The sequence below is a fragment of the Balaenoptera borealis genome (genome assembly GCF_965194805.1).
Source record: "Balaenoptera borealis genome assembly, chromosome: 1".
Classification (NCBI taxonomy): domain Eukaryota; kingdom Metazoa; phylum Chordata; class Mammalia; order Artiodactyla; family Balaenopteridae; genus Balaenoptera; species Balaenoptera borealis.
The window spans coordinates 30,220,665-30,241,190 of NC_138860.1; the positions used below are offsets into that span (position 1 = coordinate 30,220,665).

Below are 20,526 nucleotides of genomic sequence, written 5' to 3' on the forward strand. Positions count from 1 at the left end.
TCAGTGTCTTATAATTTTCTGCATAAAGTCCTTTTGTCTCCTTAGGTAGGTTTATTCCTAGATATTTTATTCTTTTTGTTGCAATGGTAAATGAGAGTGTTTTCTTAATTTCACTTTCAGATTTTTCATCATTACTGTATAGTAGTGCAAGAGATTTCTGTGCATTAATTTTGTATCCTGCTACTTTACCAAATTCATTGATTAGCTCTAGTAGTTTTCTGATAGCATCTTTAGGATTCTCTATGTATAGTATCATGTCATCTGCAAACAGTGATAGCTTTACTTTTTCTTTTCCGATTTGGATTCCTTTTATTTCTTTGTCTTCTCTGATTGCTGTGGCTAACACTTCCAAAACTATGTTGAATAATAGTGGTGAGAGTGGGCAACCTTGTCTTGTTCCCGATCTTAGTGGAAATGGTTTCAGTTTTTCACCATTGAGGACAATGTTGGCTGTGGGTTTGTCATATATGGCCTTTATTATGTTGAGGAAAGTTCCCTCTATGCCTGCTTTCTGCAGGGCTTTTATCATAAATGGGTGTTGAATTTTGTCGAAAGCTTTCTCTGCATCTATTGAGATGATCATATGGTTTTTCTCCTTCAGTTTGTTAATATGATGTATCACGTTGATTGATTTGCATATATTGAAGAATCCTTGCATTCCTGGAATAAACCCCACTTGATCATGGTGTGTGATCCTTTTAATGTGCTGTTGGATTCTGTTTGCTAGTATTTTGTTGAGGATTTTTGCATCTATGTTTATCAGTGATATTGGCCTGTAGTTTTCTTTCTTTGTGACATCTTTGTCTGGTTTTGGTATCAGGGTAATGGTGGCCTCGTAGAATGAGTTGGGGAGTGTTCCTCCCTCTGTAATATTTTGGAAGAGTTTGAGAAGGAAGGTGTTAGCTCTTCTCTAAATGTTTGATAGAATTCGCCTGTGAAGCCATCTGGTCCTGGGCTTTTGTTTGTTGGAAGATTTTTAATCACAGTTTCAAGTTCAGTGCTTGTGATTGGTCTGTTCATATTTTCTATTTCTTCCTGGTTCAGTCTCGGCAGTTTGTGCATTTCTAAGAATCTGTCCATTTCTTCCAGGTTGCCCATTTTATTGGCATAGAGTTGCTTGTAGTAATCTCTCATGATCGTTTGTATTTCTGCAGTGTCAGTCTTTACTTCTCCTTTTTCATTTCTAATTCTATTGATTTGAGTCTTCTCCCTTTTTCTCTTGATGAGTCTGGCTAATGGTTTATCAATTTTGTTTATCTTCTCAAAGAACCAGCTTTTAGTTTTATTTATCTTTGCTATTGTCTCCTTCATTTCTTTTTCATTTATTTCTGATCTGATCTTTATGATTTCTTTCCTTCTGCTAGCTTTGGGGTTTTTTTGTTCTTCTTTCTCTAATTGCTTTAGGTGCAAGTTTAGGTTGTTTATTCAAGATGTTTCCTGTTTCTTGATGTAGGCTTGTATTGCTATAAACTTCCCTCTTAGAACTGCTCTTGCTGCATCCCATAGGTTTTGGGTCATCGTGTCTCCATTGTCGTTTGTTTCTAGGTATTTTTTGATTTCCCCTTTGATTTCTTCAGTGATCACTTCGTTATTAAGTAGTGTATTGTGTAGCCTCCATGTGTTTGTATCTTTTAGAGATCTTTTCCTGTAATTGATATCTAGTCTCATAGCATTGTGGTCAGAAAAGATACTTGATACTATTTCAATTTTCTTAAATTTACCAAGGCTTGATTTGTGACCCAAGATATGATCTATCCTGGAGAATGTTCCATGAGCACTTGAGAAAAATGTGTATTCTGTTGTTTTTGGGTGGAATGTCCTATAAATATCAATTAAGTCCATCTTGTTTAATGTATAATTTAAAGCTTGTGTTTCCTTCTTTGTTTTCATTTTGGATGATCTGTCCATTGGTGAAAGTGGGGTGTTAAAGTCCCCTACTGTGATTGTGTTACTGTCGATTTCCCCTTTTATGTCTGTTAGTATTTGCCTTGTGTATTGAGGTGCTCCTATGTTGGGTGCATAAATATTTATAATTGTTATACCTTCTTCTTGGATCGATCCCTTGATCATTATATAGTGTCCTTCTTTGTCTCTTGTAATAGTCTTTATTTTAAAGTCTATTTTGTCTGATATGAGAATTGCTACTCCAGCTTTCTTTTGATTTCCATTTGCATGGAATATCTTTTTCCATCCCCTCACTTTCAGTCTGTATGTGTCTCTAGGTCTGAAGTGGGTCTCTTGTAGACAGCATATATATGGGTCTTGTTTTTGTATCCATTCAGCCAGTCTGTGTCTTTTGGTGGGAGCATTTAATCCATTTACATTTAAGGTAATTATTGATATGTATGTTCCTATTCCCATTTTCTTAAATGTTTTGGGTTTGTTATTGTAGGTGTTTTCCTTCTCTTGTGTTTCTTGCCTAGAGAAGTTCCTTTAGCGTTTGTTGTAAAGCTGGTTTGGTGGTGCTAAACTCTCTCAGCTTTTGCTTGTCTGTAAAGGTTTTAATTTCTCCATCAAATCTGAATGAGATCCTTGCTGGGTAGAGTAATCTTGGTTGTAGGTTTTTCTCCTTCATCACTTTAAGTATATCCTGCCACTCCCTTCTGGCTTGCAGAGTTCTGCTGAAATATCAGCTGTTAACCTTATGGGGAGTCCCTTGTGTGTTATTTGTTGTTTTTCCCTTGCTGCTTTTAATATGTTTTCTTTATATTTAATTTCTGATAGTTTGTTTAACATGTGTCTTGGCGTGTTTCTTCTTGGATTTATCCTGTATGCGACTCTCTGTGCTTCCAGGACTTGATTAAGTATTTCCTTTCCCATATTAGGGAAGTTTTCAACTATAATCTCTTCAAATATTTTCTCAGTCCCTTTCTTTTTCTCTTCTTCTTCTGGGACCCCTATAATTCGAATGTTGGTGCGTTTAATGTTGTCCCAGAGGTCTCTGAGACTGTCCTCAGTTCTTTTCATTCTTTTTTCTTTATTCTGCTCTGCAGTAGTTATTTCCACTATTTTATCTTCCAGGTCACTTATCCATTCTTCTGCCTCAGTTATTCTGCTATTGATCCCGTCTAGAGCATTTTTAATTTCATTTATTGTGTTTTTCGTCGTTGCTTGGTTCCCCTTTAGTTCTTCTACGTCCTTGTTAAATGTTTCTTGCATTTTGTCTATTCTATTTCCAAGATTTTGGATCATCTTTACTATCATTATTCTGAATTCTTTTTCAGGTAGACTACTTATTTCCTCTTCATTTGTTAGGTCTGGTGTGTTTTGACCTTGCTCCTTCATCTGCTGTGTGTTTTTCTGTCTTCTTATTTTGCTTATCTTACTGTGTTTGGGGTCTCCTTTTTGCAGGCTGCAGGTTCGTAGTTCCCGTTGTTTTTGGTATCTGTCCCCAGTGGCTAAGGTTGTTTCAGTGGGTTATGTAGGCTTCCTGGTGGAGGGGACTAGTGCCTGTGTTCTGGTGGATGAGGCTGGATCTTGTCTTTCTGGTGGGCATGTCCACGTCTGGTGGTGTGTTTTGGGGTGTCTGTGGCCTTATTATGATTTTAGGCAGCCTCTCTGCTAACAGATGGGGCTGTGTTCCTGTCTTGCTAGTTGTTTGTCATAGGGTGTCCAGCACTGTAGCTTGCTGGTCGTTGAATGAAGCTGGGTCTTGATGTTGAGATGGAGATGTCTGAGAGATTTTCGCCATTTGGTATTACATGGAGCTGGGAGGTCTCTTGTGGACCAGTATCCTGACGTTGGCTCTCCCACCTCAGAGGCACAGCCCTGATGCCTGGCTGGAGCACCAAGAGCCTTTCATCCACACGGCTCAGAATAAAAGGGAGAAAAAATAGAAAGAAAGAAAGAAAAAGGATAAAATAAAATAAAATAAAATAAAATAAAATAAAATAAAGCTATTATAATAAAATATAAGAAAAAAATTATTAAGAAAAAATTTATTAAGAAAAATTCTTTTTTAATTTTTTAAAAATAAATTTATTAATTTTTTATAATAAAAAATTAAGAGAAAAATTTATTAAGAAAAAATTTTTTAAAAAAATAAAAAATATTAAAAAACTTAATAAGAAAATTTTTTTTTAATTTTTAAAAATAGAAAATAAGGAAAAAATTATTAAGAAAACATTTATTAAGAAAAAAAGTTTTTTAAGTAAAAAAACAATAACAACAACAACAAAAATGTACAGACCAAACCCTAGGACAAATGATGAAAGCAAAGCTATACGGACAAAATCTCACCCAGAAGCATACACATACACACTCACAAAAAGAGGAATCAATTTATTAAGAAAATTTTTTTTTTAATTTTTAAAAATAGATTTATTAATTTTTTATAATAAAAATAAGAAAAAAATTATTAAGAAAAAATTTATTAAGATAAAAAATTTTTAATTTTTTAAAATAAAAAATACAAAAAACTTATTAAACAAATGTTTTTAATTTCTAAAAATAGAAAATAAAGAAAAAATTATTAAGAAAACATTTATTAGGAAAAAAAATTTTTTTTAATTAAAAAAAAAAAAAACGGACGGACCTAACCCTAGGACTAATGGTGAAAGAAAGCTATACAGACAAATCTCACCCAGAAGCATACACATATACACTCACAAAAAAAGGAAAAGGGGAAAAATTAATATATCCTGCTCCCAAAGTCCACCTCCTGAATTTGGGATGATTCATTGTCTATTCAGGTATTCAACAGATGCAGGTACATCAAGTTTTTTGTGGAGCTTTAATCCGCTGCTTCTGAGGCTCCTGGGAGAAATTTCCCTTTCTCTTCTTTGTTCGTACAGCTCCCGAAGTTCAGCTTTGGATTTGGACCCGCCTCTGTGTTTAGGTCGCCTTCTTCGCTCAGACAGGATGGGGTTAAAGGAGCAGCTGCTTCGGGGGCTATGGCTCACTCAGGCAGGGGGTTGGGGGGGGAGTGATGGGTACGGATGCGGGGCAAGCCTGCGGCGGCAGAGGCCAGTGTGACGTTGCTGCAGCCTGAGGCACGCCGTGCGTTCTCCCGGGGAAGTTGTCCCTGGATCACGGGAGCCTGGCAGTGGCGGGCTGCACAGGCTCCCAGGAGGGGCGGTGTGGATAGTGACCTGTGCTCGCACACAGGCTTCTTGCTGGCGGCAGCAGCAGCCTTAGCGTCTCATGCCTGTCTCTGGGTTCCGCGCTGATAGCTGCGGCTCGCACCCGTCTCTGGAGCTTGTTTAGGCGGCGCTCTGAATCCCCTCTCCTTGCGCACCGCGAAACAATGAGGCAAGAAAAAGTCTCTTGCCTCTTCGGCAGCTGCAGACTTTTTCCCGGACTCCCTCCCGGCTAGCTGTGGTGCGCTAACCCCTTCAGGCTGTGTTCACGCCGCCAGCCCCAGTCCTCTCCCTGGGATCCGACCGAAGCCCGAGCCTCAGCTCCCAGCCCCCGCCCGCCCCGGCGGGTGAGCAGACAAGCCTCCCAGGCTGGTGAGTGCTGCTCAGTGCCGAGCCTCTGTGCGGGAATCTCTCTGCTTTGCCCTCCGCACCCCTGTGGCTGCGCTCTCCTCCGTGGCTCCAAAGCTTCCCCCCTCTGCCACCTGCAGTCTCTGCCCACGAAGGGGCTTCCTAGTGTGTGGAAACCTTTCCTCCTTCACAGCTCCCTCCCACTGGTGCAGGTCCCGTCCCTATTCTTTTGTCTCTGTTATTTCTTTTTTCTTTTGCCCTACCCAAGTACGTGGGGAGTTTCTTGCCTTTTGGGAGGTCTGACATCTTCTGCCAGCGTTCAGTGGGTGTTCTGTAGGAGCAGTTCCACGTGTAGATGTATTTCTACTGTATCTGTGGGAAGGAAGGTGATCTCCGCGTCTTACTCTTCCGCCATCTTGCCCAGCGACTTCTTTGATTCTTTTAGAATCCAGTCATATAGACATGAATAAATCATGAACCCGAAGACATTCTTCTCAATTATTTTAATTAAATAATAACTTTTCTTTAAAGTTGTCTTAGTTTTGTTTACCTATATGCTTGATTGTTTTCTCTCTAGACTTTCGCTCTGTATTTCCTATGGTCTATTGATGTTTTTGGAACTTTTTAAAAACAGAATAGGTTGGATTTTTTTCTCATTATAATACTAATAGCTTCTTACTATAGAAAATTTGGAAACTACAGAGAAATGAAAGAGAACAAAATCATGCATGTGATCATCAATAAAAAATTTTTTAATGGTTTGATATTTTATGCATAATTACATACATAGGCTCATATAAAGAAATTTATATCTTACTTTTGAACTTAATGTCACACCATAAGCATCTTTCCATGTTATTAGAAACCCTGGTAAACATTATTTTAAATTGGCTGCATAATATACCGTGTAGTGTATACACCAGATTAAATGTATACATACATTTAACATAAAAATGTATATATTAAATGTATATATACATATATATATAGATATTTCTCTATTATTGGACATTTAAGCTATTTCTTTTTTTCAGAAGTAAATTCTACTGCAGTAGATATTTCTCTACAAACCATTGTTTTCTTTTTGCTCGATCACTCAGCATCAATTCTTAGAAGAAGGATTAGTGGGCTAAAGAGTCTGAGCTGTTTCTTAAGACCATGGGGTTTTGGGGGAGCAATGTAGTAAATCCTCATGGTTGCTTCCTGGGGAAGCTGGGACCACTGGGAGAGAGTATGTGAAGGAATTCTGCCTCCATTCTGTGTGGGGCTCTCTGCCCACTCAGAATAAGTGATTGTGGAAGAGCTGGAGTGTTTGGCACCTCCTGGTATTCCTCCCTTGCCCCAGTCACATCACAGGCCACCATCTCCTACAGTGCCATGCATACTCTTCCAGATACTGTTGAATGCACTGCCAGGATTACGTTGTCCACCCACCTTTTGCAGCCAGACTGGACACTGGAGCAGCCTTAAAGCTACTTTCTAGTACTGTAGGAATCCAGCTGCCCAGATCCCTGTAATAAGCATGCTGCTCCTGATATTAATTCCTTGCTATTTCCTGGCCCTTTATGGGCATGGTGAGCTTATTCATCTCTCTTCATCTGCCCCTGACAGGGATGGCTTTGTTTATACCCATGGGGTGCATAATTGTGAATAACCATCATTAGGCAAGGTCTTGGTGATTAACTCTTCAAAATAATTAAACCCCTTAATGGGATGGAACCTGGACTAATGAATGGACTGGCAGCCTGCACGCCTACATAGCAGATACTCTCTGCTGGTATCAAGCGAGTAATCCTTATTGCTTGCTACCCCAAAAGTGGATATTCTCAATTAAGTTACTGGGTCTGTGGCACTGTCTGAGTTCCGAAGCTGTGATTGATCCATGACCACAGGACATTTGTAAACTGATGTAATGGCCAACATCTTCTGGCTTCAGATAAGGAATTCCATATTCCATTGGCATGTTCTGAAAGCAGCTGGGGACTCTGGCCACCATCCCCAACTCTTCTCTTTTCCTCAGCCCAAGCCTAAGCATCCAGTTCATCACTATACTGTCTCATAAATACCTGAGGTCCTTCCATTTTTTTATTTTCTTTTTGACTGCCATTGACACTAGCTCAGATCACATCATCTCTCACCAAACCACACACCAACCTTCTGATTTCTCTTTCAGCCTGCAGCCTTGCCCTGTACCAGTCCTTCTCCAATTTGTAGTCAAGAGTTTTCTTTCAGAACAAAAATTTGATTATGCCCTTCCCTATGTAAAATCCTTCAGAGGTCCACACTGTTTTCCAGATGAGGCGTAGACTGTTTGTGCAGGCTTACAAGACCCTTCATGATATGCTCCTACTTATGTCTCTGCCACAGATCTCCACCTGAATATTCTTTCTTTCCTCTCCTTTTTGGGGGAACGTTCCCTGAGTGCCTTGGACTGAGTTATTAGTGCCCTTGCTGTATTTCCCCTAGGCCTGTACCTCCTTTACCTACCATCTGACACATTGGGCTGTATTTGCTTATTTACCATTTATCTCCAACACTTATTAAAGTCCCTGGCACATAGCAGGCATCCAGCAAATGTGTTGAATAAATTTGCTCAAAAGACACTTTTCCTTGTCCTGGGGGTATTTGAGAGTAAAAGTTGACACTGACAAATATATAAGTAAGTAATATATTTATGTTTATACCCTTGGCAAACTTTGTGTATTTCAGTAAATATAATAAGTAAATAAGAAAATTTTAGTATGTGTTCTAAACTGAAGAAAACTTTTTTCAGTAAGTATAGTAACAAAAAATTTCAGTAAATATAGTAAATAAATAAGAGGTCAATCTTATAGATAATAGAACTGACTGGTTAAATAAATTAACTAACAAGTTGAGTCAAGAGGGGTTGATGCATGTGTGGTTTTGTCTGTTAAGTCACAAATTTAAAAAAAGTCAAGGCAAGTATATTGCTTTAAAAGGACACTGTATCTTAAAATAAATGCTAAATCTTGTTTTCTCATGACTGTATCATCAAATGTTTAATCAGTCCTTATGTCCCTTTTTACTCTGATTTAAACTTTTTATCCTGTGTGTGTGTGTGTGTGTGTATAATGATAGCATACCTATGATATATAATCATAAGTACACACGCATATTTTGGTGCCTTTGTTTCTTTGGGGTGGGCCTCTAGATGTGAGATTCCTGTGTGGAAGGAAGCAGTATGTTAGAGTACTCTTTCCCCAAATCGTTGACAAGAGTAAATGCTGCCACTCATAAATTATTTCTTGTCTCTTTGAGTGCAAAGAGAGATCTCTATATTGCTTTGTGTCGTGCTTCTCTCATCAGCATGATGCATCTCTTTATGTCTGCTAGCCGTGTAGGCTTGCTCTTCTTAGGCTTGTCTAATCTCATACTTTGCCCACATTTGGTTGGGCTATTGGCCTTTTCTTACTAATTTTTAATTTATTTTTGTAGGGTACAGCTGTTAACTCTTTGTTTCTCATTTGCATAACAAATATTTATTCCAGATTTTTACTGTTTTTCATTAACTTTGTGGTATCTTTTGCTCTCTATATATTTTTTACTTTTATAGTTCTATATATCTTTTATTACTTCTATATATCTGGCTTGTTTATTAGTTTTCTGTGGCCAGTGCAACAAATTACCACACACTGTGGCTTAAAATAACAGAAATTTATTCTCTTGCAGTTCTGGAGACCAGAAGTCTGAAATTAGTTTTACTGGGCCAAAGCCAAGGTGTCAGCAGAGGGGTGCTCCCTCCAGAGGGAAGCCACCATGTTCTAGGGGCAAATACACTCCTTACCCCTTCCAGCTTCCGGTAGCTGCTGGCATCCCTTGGCCTGCTGCTATGTCACCCCAGTCCTCAAGGCCAGGATCTTCAAATCTGCCTGCTCCATCTTCACACTCCCTCCTCCTCTGGGTGTGTCAGAGTCCCTTCTGCCTATCTCTACTATGATTGCCTTTAGGGCTCACTCAAATAATCCAGGATAATCTCCTCATCTCAAAATCTTTAATTTAATCACATCTGCAAAGATTCTATTTCATTGACAGTTTCCAGATTAGGACCTGACATCTTTGGAGGCCATTATTCAGCCTCCTACAGCGTGATTAAGGTTTTCACCACTCCAAGACTGTAGATGTAGTTGCCCAGATTTTCTTGAAAGTGTTGGTGTATCCTTATTCTTCCTGAGAATATATTTTTCTATGTAGTATAATATAGGGGTATCTTCCACTTGTGCCAGATTAAACCACTTCACCTCTTTCAGACTGAATTAAAATAGCATGTTTTAAATAAAAATCATGTGTAGTACTATTTCTGGATTCTCTGTAAGTCCCCTTGTCTGTTTATCCATTCCTACGCCACTACCATATTAATATGATTATTGTGACTCTATGGTTCATTTTTAATAATACTGAAGACATTTACAGTTAAAAATTTCTCTCTGACACCAAATATTTCTTCATTTCATGGTTTTGCTATGAAGAGCTCAACTGTTCATAGTTTCCTAGAGAATAGAAAAATTCACATTTCTTTTCTCTTTTGATGTAAGTATAATCTAAGAGTGAGTTTTAAAATGTTCAAGTAGTTAAGATTTGTTTTATGAGTTATGGTGTGTCTCTCATTTTGTTACGTTATGAGCAGAGAATGAAGCCTGTAGAATATTTCGTTTTAACCGTTGTTCAAGTTTTCTTAATGGCAGTTACAGGAAGGTTTGTTTTATAAATGTTCCACAGACAAATATTGTTTTGAGGGGCTTGATATATAAAATGAAAAATATATAAATGTACACATAATCAAGTTTATTGATTGTATTATTTAATTTTCATATATCCTCATTTATTTTCTATTAGATCTACCCAGGCTTGAAAGACATATTTTAAAGTGGTAGTGTTTTAATTGCCTTTTTATTACCTTTTGCTTTATGTATTTAGCCACTATGCTGTTTGGTAAATACCAGTTTATAACTGTCAGTTCCATTACTATGGCCTTTTTCCCATCTAGTCCTTTTAAGCCCTCCTCAGCTCTTATTCTAATTTTTACTGAGATCCTTTATCCAATTTGTTGTAGATCAGTGTTTCTCAACCTTCTTTTCATTATCACCTTACTTGGGAAATTTTTAGACATTTTTTCCTAATCCTGCCCCCACCATGAAATTTTAATACCACAGATATATTGCATATTTACTGTATGTATATCTATGTTTTATTAATAAAAAAGAGTAACTTTCATCTACACACACATCTCTACATTCACACCAGAAAGAATCAATTTTCAGTCCCTTTAGGGTAATAGCACTGGGAATGCATGTAATAGATTCTTAGTAGGCCTTCCCCTATAAAGTGTCCTAGCAAGTACATCAAACACATATTTGTATCACATTGCTAACCAATTATTTCTTCTTTCCTTCATCCTCCTTGATGGCTTTTAGTGTTATTTACTGTTTGGTTAGAGCCCTTCATTGAATATGTTCCTCATATGGGTTATGTAGGTAATACAGTCTCTAAACCTGTATATATCTGCAAATATTTTTTTCTTTCCCGCTGGCAGGTAAAATCCTTGACTGGGTAAAGCACTCCTGGGCTTCACTCTTTTTCTTCCACGGTCTGTCACCACCAAGTGCTGGTTTAGTGTTGCCGATGGTTAGCTCCACGCCAGTCTGATCCATTTTCCTTGATAGGTACCTTTTTGTTTTGTTCTGTTTTGGGCCGGGAGTTTGTAAGAATTCCTCTCTCTCCTTGGTGTTGATTAATTCTACAGAATGTGCCTAGACGTGACTTTCCACATTACATTTGCCTCCATCTTCAGTTATCTTTTCAACATGTAAGTCTATGTCTTTCCTCAAGGTGGACACTTTTTTCTTCTGTTATTTGCAAACGTATTCTTTTTGTCTCTTTTTCTCTCCTAATACACCTGTTAGCCACATGTTATATATCTTCAATTTATCAATCACCCTTTTCTCCCCTCGTCACCCTTATGCTTTTGTGTATGTGTGTGTGCATGCATGTTTGTGCTTTGAGATATTTCTTCCATTTGGTCTTTGGGCCACTAATTTGGGCCTCAACAGTGTTCTTTAATTACTCTTCTAATTTAGCTCTAAAATCATAGAGTTTTAGTCCAGCCAGAGGACTTTTTTTTTTTTTAGTCCAATCAGAGGACTATCTTCTGATTTCTCTTTGGTATTTTTGTTTTTCCCCTTCACATTTTATTGTGGCATTTCATCCTGCCTAGGAGTTGTTTTGGGTCAACAGAAATAGGCAGTATTTATAACCCCTACTCTCTTGGGTTAAGCAGCCTCTTCAGAGTCACAAAGGGGCTGAGCTGGATCTCTATCCTTGGGGTACAGCTCTCTGTCCAGGATTGTGCTGTCTATCATAAGGTTTTTGCAGACATCGGAAAAAAATGGCTTAAAGTAGGTCAATGTTCCTGAGCCACTAGCTAACTTCAAGATGATTTATTTAAGTTTAAAATGTTGGCTAATGTTTCTCACCAGAAAGAGCAAGTCTTTAAACTGCTGATGTTTAAAAGCCAAGGGGCTTTTGTTATTCCTTTATGAAAACATGATGAGTAAATTTAACTCAGAAAGCAGTGGGCCTTACTGCAGGTCTCAGCATAGAATAAGTGTTTCATACCTTTGAAGTAATTACATTTTGAATGTTCTAGCAAAAATGGGTGGACTGGGAGGTAAGACACTGAAAACAGGGGAAATTTAATAGAAGTTCTGCCTCAAGCCCAAGTACAGAAATTCTACCCCAGCACAAGTTCATTACAGTCAGCACTATAATTAAAAATTTTAAGACTCCTTGGTGTAAGTAATCAGCACATATTGAAGTAAAAATAAGCTTTATTTAATGATGGTCTGCTACTATCTGTAGCTTTTGGAGTTTCTATTTTCATTCACGTTTGAGAGTTCTGGTCTTCATTTTAAATCTCACAAAAATAACACAGTGAGAATAAATTTAAGGCTCAGAGCCAGAAGTACAGATAGGTTAGAAGAGCTCTTATGTTTTGTTTGTGGTAAATTTATTGTTAACTAAGAGCAAAAAAAAAAAGCATTTGTTTAAAAATACTGGCTCAGACTTCCCTGGCGGTCCAGTGGTTAAGACTTTGCCTTCCAATGCAGGGGGGTATGGGTTTGATCCCTGGTCAGGGAGCTAAGATCCCACATGCCTCGCGGCCAAAAAAGCAAAACATAAAACAGAAGCAATGTTGTAACAAATTCAATAAAGACTTTAAAAATGGTCCACATCCAAAAAAAAAAAAAAAAGTCTTTAAAAATACTGGCTCACTAACCATGGGGACTTACATAGCACACAGAGTACATATGCCCTTTCCCTTTGTGAAAGTAAAAAATACAATTTATGTGACTGTGAGATGACCATGAGCCTGGGCTCTAGAAATCTGGGCTATGCAGGCATCACCAAGCCTTCAAGGGTGTGTGACAATAGTATAGTGCACAACTCAGCAGAGTGACAAAGCTCACAGGGAGGAGGTTGTGTTGGTGGCAGCTCTGCAGGAAAATCCACAAAGCCCCACCAAGTGCATCTTCCCTCACATCCAGTGTCTGAGCCTCTCACTGCCAAACCCTCATTTCTCCATAGTAAATTTGAAATTTACATAGACCCTGAAATCAGCAAATCAGCATCTGTTTTTTCCTTATCCTTCTTCCTCTATCTCTTCATATCTCTCTTTCTCTCTCCCTCCCTCTTCCCTCTCACCTCTTTATTAAAAAAGCAATTTACAACTGCCTGATGCACTCATTCAACATACCTCATAGGAATACCTGCTTTGTGGGGAGGCTGCCTCCACGTTTTGCATGCAAAGTAATTTGGTCACTTTTGGTGAGTTCTACTTTGGGCAACCTTTATCAGCACACTTAGTTAGACAAAAAGGAAGCCTCCATGCCTGACATGGGGTGCAACTCCTCTTTTCTCTAACTTCCAGGGATTATGGAGCTTAGGCTATACTGCACCAGCTCTAGGCAGGAGCATGGCTGGATTATGCCAGACACTCCTCCCTGCTGTCAGCTGTCACCCTAGCACTGGCATACCAGCTCCCTCCTCCTTAATATTCCAAAGCTTTAGGGTTTTGATCTTTGGCTTCTTTCTTTTCTAAGGCTGAATTGCAGGAATCACTGCTCTACATCTACATTTCATCCATTTTCTCTTTTCAGTCTTCAAATTCTTTCTACATGATCATTATCAATAATCTATTCTTATCAAAGTAAGATAAGACTCTGCTACTTGGGGGCCATTAATACCAAAGCCTTATTGCCTGTTTAGCCTCCGAAGGCATTTGAGTTTGTGGCTGAATAACAAAAATCTGAAGAACCAATAAAAGAAGACCAGTCCCCTCTTACGATAAGGAGGAGTCTATGAAAACACACAAGAGAAAATAAACAGGATAATGTTGCAATCCACTCACCTAAGATGATATAATAGCTATGGACCTACCACTATGCAGAGTCTCCCTGAGATTAAAAAAAAATTTTACTATAAAAATTATGTTTGTGAAAATCTTATAAGGAAAGCCTTTACTTTTTATTTTTTTCATTTATTTTTAGGCTGGGCTAATAATTATAGATTTCTAGGCAGACCATGAGTTGAATTAAATAAAATACATTTTAAACAAGAAGGTGAATTTAGGCAAATTCCTGATAAGTAGTCATGATTCCCCCCATAATGGCTAACACTTAAAGGATACTTACCTACTACTATCTCTTAATCCTCACAAAAACCTTTTAAAGTAAATACTAATATTATCTATCTTTTACTGAAGAAGAAACTGGAAATTAATGAGATTAAGAAACGGAGTTTATAAATTGGAAAAACCAGCTGGAATCCAGGTCTTTCTGGGTCCAATCACAACTGTTTAATATTCTCTGCCTCTTCATGTGTAGATAATTTGAGTTCATGAAAAAGTAAAAGAAGGGTAGATTTGCATCGTAGCATTGAAATGACTATTGCAATAATTGTTGAATTGCACAATACTCAAAAAAACAGTGTAATCTGTGTTCCTACTACTACTCTTATTTCCATAAACTCTTTTGAATTTATGAAGTGCTGCCAAGGGCTGAAGTCCTTGCCTTTTAAAATTTGAATGAATAGTTTTAATTTTCAATGTTTATTTATTCCTATTTAAAATAGCATACTTTTAGGTTTTCTGACTTTGGTTCTGAATATTTTTTCTAGGGTCAACGTCTTTTCGAAAAGTTGCTCCAACTGACTTCTCAAAATGTTGAAATCAAGCTAGTGAGTGATGTAACAGCTGATTCAAAGGTATTAGAAGCCTTGAAATCAAAGGGTAAGGCCAAGGTTGACATGGTACTCTACCTCTGGGTGTTCTGTTCCGGTACCTTTAATTCTACATAGAGCAGTACATGATGTCTTTATAATCAACACACTTGACTTAGTGCACTTCTTATTTCTCCTTTGAAAAACAGCTTGATTAAAGCCTTTAAATGAGAGAACTAATTAGTCAATTCTACTGGGATTTTTAAAATAGTGTTGTTGCATATTAGCTTATGCAAAATAATCTACTAGCCATTAGATGATAATTAACTGGAAAGAAGAATCTTTCCCTCTCTGAACACTTCAGTGATGTGATTAGAGAGAAGAGCCGATTCTTATCAGAACAAACATTGGATTTCTGGTTTTCTCTTGACCATCAAATGAAGTTCTCCTCATGCTACATATATTCTTTGAAATAATACAGTCAGATGTAGGAGTCTATGAAATACTGCCTAATTCACAACTTTTAAGACAATTCCACAGGAGATCATCATTTGTACAGCCACTTTGCAATTTGCCTCACAATCCCTGAACACTGAGGATAATTATAAAATAAATTTCTTAATTTTGCTGTATCTTTACTAACTGAACTCTCACAAAGAGTTTTTACTGATTTATAAAAAAATTTTACCCTGAATTTACTATCCAAACTGTAAGCCTATGAAAGAAATTGGCAGGTGTGAGCCAGTGAAAATGTTCAAGATGCTGGGCATCCCCAGAAGAGGACAAGGTGTTGGCCCCAGTGAGTGTCAGTATTTCACCTGATGATACTACATCTCACATGTGTGCTGTTTAAACATATTGGGCATTTTTGCTTGTCATCTTCCCTACATCAGTAAGTGAAAATAAAATATTTTCTAAAAAATGGAACAGACTATGAGGCAAGTAAGTGAGCCCAAGTGGCCTTTCCTTCTGCAGAAGAAAAATTGGAAGTCATAAAGCCTATGAAAAGAAAATAACATAGAGAAGACAAAAGCTTGGCCAGGCATATGGGCTTACCACCATGCACATTCTATTTCCTATGCATGGGAAAATAAAGACAACTTATATGAGTTATTGCTAGGTCTGAAAGCTTCACCATGCTACTTGAGCACAGCACAATATACTTGAAAAACTAGAAAATACCTAGTTCAGTGGATTGACACAGACAACCGACATGGATTAGAAATGTATGAATACTTAAACTATTTAAAAAATATGAAATTGGGTTCCCACTGTAAATTGAATTTCTATCTGAAAATTTGTTATCTGACACATATTTAAGAGTGGATTACTTTAGGCTAACTCTGAGTGCCTGTATTTGCAGATGATTTTTCTCATGGAAGCTACTTGCACGTCCTTGGGGTTTGATTAACCCAGAAGGGTAAAAAGCAGATGAGTTAGGAAGAGAGGGATATAACTTGAGACTTCAGTTGCTTCTTGACTGTACATCCACAATTATGTTCCTTGCCGTAGCCATTCTAAATCTTATAAACTCAACCAAAAGTTAAAACTAGGCAGTACTGGGGGTATGACAGCCTTTTTTAGTTGCTGCTGAGTATTTGGCTACTTTAGACAGGGAATAGCAATTAATGAATTTATAGATAAAGCCCTTGCTTACATTTCTATTGTGAACTATGAATTAAAGTTTCATTATAGTCATTGCTTCTCACACAAAAGAAGTGTTTGAATTTCACAAGTATATGCATATGTCACTACAGCTTAGGCTCTGTTAATGTCTAATAGGAGTTCTTATCAAAATAAGAAAATGTTTTTCTTCACAATGGGAGAACAATAAACAGGACCTAAGGTTCTCACAGCTATTCCCTACGTACCTAGAGTGAGCCTATCTGGCTTTTATTAATGCACATAGGTGTAATATATATGCATCTTTAAAATGCAGTTTTTGTATTTCTCTACTCTCACCCTGTGGCAGAGACATAGTATATAATAACAGTGCATTTAAGAAATATTGATATTTTTATGAAACCGTTTTAAATCTGTGTTGGAATACTTTGCTTTGGGGTTATCTTTAAATTTTTTTAGGGAGAGTTCCTAGTCTTTTGGTAAAGTTCCAGGAAGGTTTGTCCAGAAATAGTCCACAAAAGACAGATAAATGTGAGACTAGCCATGAGCAACTTCAGCTGTGAAGGAGTTACTGAGTTTAGAAGTTAATCCAATTTATTGTGAAAAAGAACAAGAGTGAGGCTTCCCCAGGAAATGGTAAAGATTTAGTGCAGACATTGGCCCAGCGAAGGCGCAGTGGGCTGGAGATGTGAGGTGGCCCAAGGCCACAGAGCCCTCCGTGGGTGGGGTGAGATTGCAGGTTATTCACTGTGCCTCCTGCTCCCCACTCCTTGACTCAGAAGTCAGAAGATAATCCTCCAAGATCTCACCCTGTGGCTGGAAGGTGGGGTGCTTTTGAAACCCAACCTCCTTGAAGTCCTTAAACCCCGGCAGGGATTTCATTCTAGACAAGTCTCCCTGTAAATTCAGAGTTGCACTGATCAGTTTTCCTAATTTCACTTGCTCACCATCTCCACTTGTATCCCCCAATAGCATCTCATAGGCAGCGTGTTAACCTGCATACTCCTTCCCCTCACTCAGTAGCACCAACAGCAGCTTCCTTTACCTGAATTTCCAACCACCCACTCACTCCACACTCTCATTCTTCACATCTAACAGGCCAAATTCTATAGGATCTGCTCCTGAGTCTCTCTCCTAGATATCACAGTCCCTTCTCAGCTACAGCTGCCCTAGTGCAGGTATTTAATACCTTGCCCAGACCTAGCCACAGCTACTTTCTCTCTTCCCAACTTCTGATCTTCTCACCCTCCCACCATCTGATCTCCATGCAGCTACCAAAGGGATCCTCCACAACATGATTGTTATCAACTCACATCCCCACCTAAATCGGGTGTATGTATGAGTATGCCCGAGTGTTACATACACCTTTTAACTGAGAAATATCATACCTGCAATAAAGAGCACAGTATTAAGTGTAAAGCTCTAGGAATTTTTATGAAGTAAACACTTCCGTATAATCCCTTCACAGAGCATGATGTACAGCATTGCAAATGTCTCAGGAAATTTTTTCATTACCCTTTGAAGTCAGTATCTTCTGCAGAGCTGACCACTATTTCAACTTCTGCCATTATAGATTATATTTGTGCTTTTTTTGAATTTTATATAAATAGACTTATTAAGTACATACTCTTTCATATCTGAATTCTTTTGCTCAGTTTTTTAAGATCCATATATGTTGTGTATAAAAATAGTTTGCTCTTTTACATTTTTATATAGTATTCCATCATGTAAATATAATTTATGTATTCTACTGATGATGGACGTTTGGATTTTTCCCACTTTTTTGTTATTGTAAATAATATGCTGCTATGACCATTCTTGTATGTCTTTTTGGTGCCTATACTCATTTCTTTGGATATTTACCAGGAGTGGAATTACCAACATCACAGGCTATGTATATTCAACTTCAATAGACATTGCCAGTCAGCTTCCAAAGTGGTTATACCAGTTTACACCACCACAGACAACACATGAAAGTTTCATTTGCTCCATATTCTCACAAAATCTGGCATTCTTTGTCTTTTTTATTTTAGCCATCCTAATGGATATGTATCATGACGTGACTTTAATTTTCCTTTCCCTGATGACTAATGATGTTGAGCATCTTCTCATATACTTATTGACCATTTCTATATCTTCTTTGTTGAAGTGCCTATTCAAGTATTTTGCCCGTTGTTATTTTATTTTTGTTTTTTTATTGGCCTATTCTTGATTAATAGGCTGGATTTGAATCCTTTTTTGGCTATATGTATTTCAATTATCTTCTCCCATTTGAAGCTTGTTTTTTCACTCTTCTAATGGTGTCTTTAGGTAAACAGAAGGTCTTAATTTTAATGAAATCCAGTTTATTAAGTACTCCTTTATTGTTGGTGCTCATTGCATCCTGTATAAAAAATATTTGTCATCACAAAGTCATAAAGATATCCTCATTTGTTGTGTTCTAAATGCTGTATTGTTTTACCTTTCAGAGTTAAGTCTATTTAGAGCTGGACTTACTTTTTATGTATGAAATGAAGCAGGGATGAAGATCAGTTTTTATTTATATGGAAAGCCATTTACTAAAAACAAATTTTTTTCTTCACTGCATTTCAGAGGCATCCTTGTTGAAAACTGGGTGACTATGTGTTTGGGTCCGTTTCTATATTCCCTATGTATTACATTCCAGTTGGTCTACTTATCTATCTTAGGACAAATACCACATTGTTTAATTACTGTGGCTTTATAATACATGTTAAATCAGGTGGTGTAATTTTTTCATCTTTGTTTTTCATCTTTAAAACTGTGTTAGTTATTCTTGGCCCTTCATATTTAAAAATAAAATTTGGAATCAGTTTGTCACAAAAATGCTGAAATTTTTATTAGAATTATGTTGACTCTTTAGATAAACTTTGGGAGAATTGACATTGACAGTATTGAGTCTTCTACTCCATAAACATGGCAAGGCCTCTTACTACTGTTTTAGCTACATCTCTCAAGTTTTTAATATGACATAAATCACTAAAGTATTTTTCAGTTCAAAAAGGTTTCTAACTTCTACTTTAATTGCTACTTTGAACCATGGGTTATTTAGAATTGTAATCCTTGATCTCTAAACATTTGAAAGATTGTTCTATTTCTCTTTTTGTTATCTTCACTATGGTCAGAAGAATATACTCTGTATGATTTCAAACATTTGAAATTTGTGGAAAATTACTTTATACATTTTTATTTGTAGAAATAAATTTACTTTATAAATCCTTAGGCCTGTTAATGTGATGCCATTATATAACTTTTCAGTTTTGATTCTGTATTTCATCAGCTCTTAAAGTTGTCTTGGCCAGAGAGTCAGTCTGAAAGCTACTTCATCATAGCCAAAAGTGGAGTATACGTAAAGTGGCTTCTCATTGCCTAATGCATAATCCTAACTGGTAGGCCTCAAAGACAAGCTAAATAAGGTGTAGTATTGTCATTGGAATCCTCTGTTTCTTTCTCCATATCCACCTTCAAGTGGGTATGCCATCTGCTACCAACATTTAGCTTGCTAGGATGTAACTGTGACATATCTCTTAAGTCCTGTTCTCCCTGCTCATGCCTCCCAGCAAATGCCTTTGATGTCCCATTTTTCATCAAACCTGATACTTGTAACATCACAGCAATATTACTGAAAATTTATACTATTAGTAAAATTTTTATTTTGGGCTGTGTCTTTTAGTCATAAGCAAAATATTATTGCTCAACAATACTACTGTATTTTTGAAGACTGTTTTTAGAGGAGTTTTAGGTTTACAACAAAATTAAGAGGAACGTACAGAGATTTCCTGTGTACTGCCTGCCCCACACATGCATTGCCTCCTGCATTATCAACATCACTTTCCTAACAGTATATTTTTTACCAAGGATGAACCTGTATTGACACATCATGATCACCCCAAGTCCAGTTTACCTTAGGGTTCAATCTTGATGTTATATATTCTATGAATGTGGACAAATGTATAATGACATATATCCACCACTGTAATATCATACAGGGTATTCTCACTGCCTTAAAAATCATCTGTGCTCCACCCATTCATCTCCCCCTGCCTACTTTGTATTTTATAGCTTTGTTGCAATGAAGTTTATAATTAGGAAGAATCATTTTTTGTTTGTCTTTCAAAACCATAGCAATTCAGTGTACTTTCTATATATGATTAAAATATTTGCCAGTAGTCTACCAAATATTAAAAATAAATAAAGTCAGAAAATAATTTTGTTTTAGGAAAAA

The 20,526-nt window shown here is 37.2% G+C and overlaps 1 protein-coding gene across 6 annotated transcripts in view; it reads left to right on the plus strand.

The window, feature by feature from the left end:
- PLD5 (phospholipase D family member 5) overlaps positions 1-20,526 on the plus strand; it is a 478,515-nt gene that overhangs the window by 285,873 nt on the left and 172,116 nt on the right. For 3 of the 6 annotated variants that reach the window (XM_082340839.1, XM_082340841.1, XM_082340842.1), the window contains exon 4: positions 14,619-14,730. In XM_082340839.1, coding sequence (XP_082196965.1) covers positions 14,619-14,730 — 112 coding nt within the window. Of the gene's footprint in view, positions 1-8,500; positions 14,731-20,526 lie in introns of those variants that run through there. The other 3 variants (XM_082340843.1, XM_082340840.1, XM_082340844.1) reach the window with 3 other exon arrangements.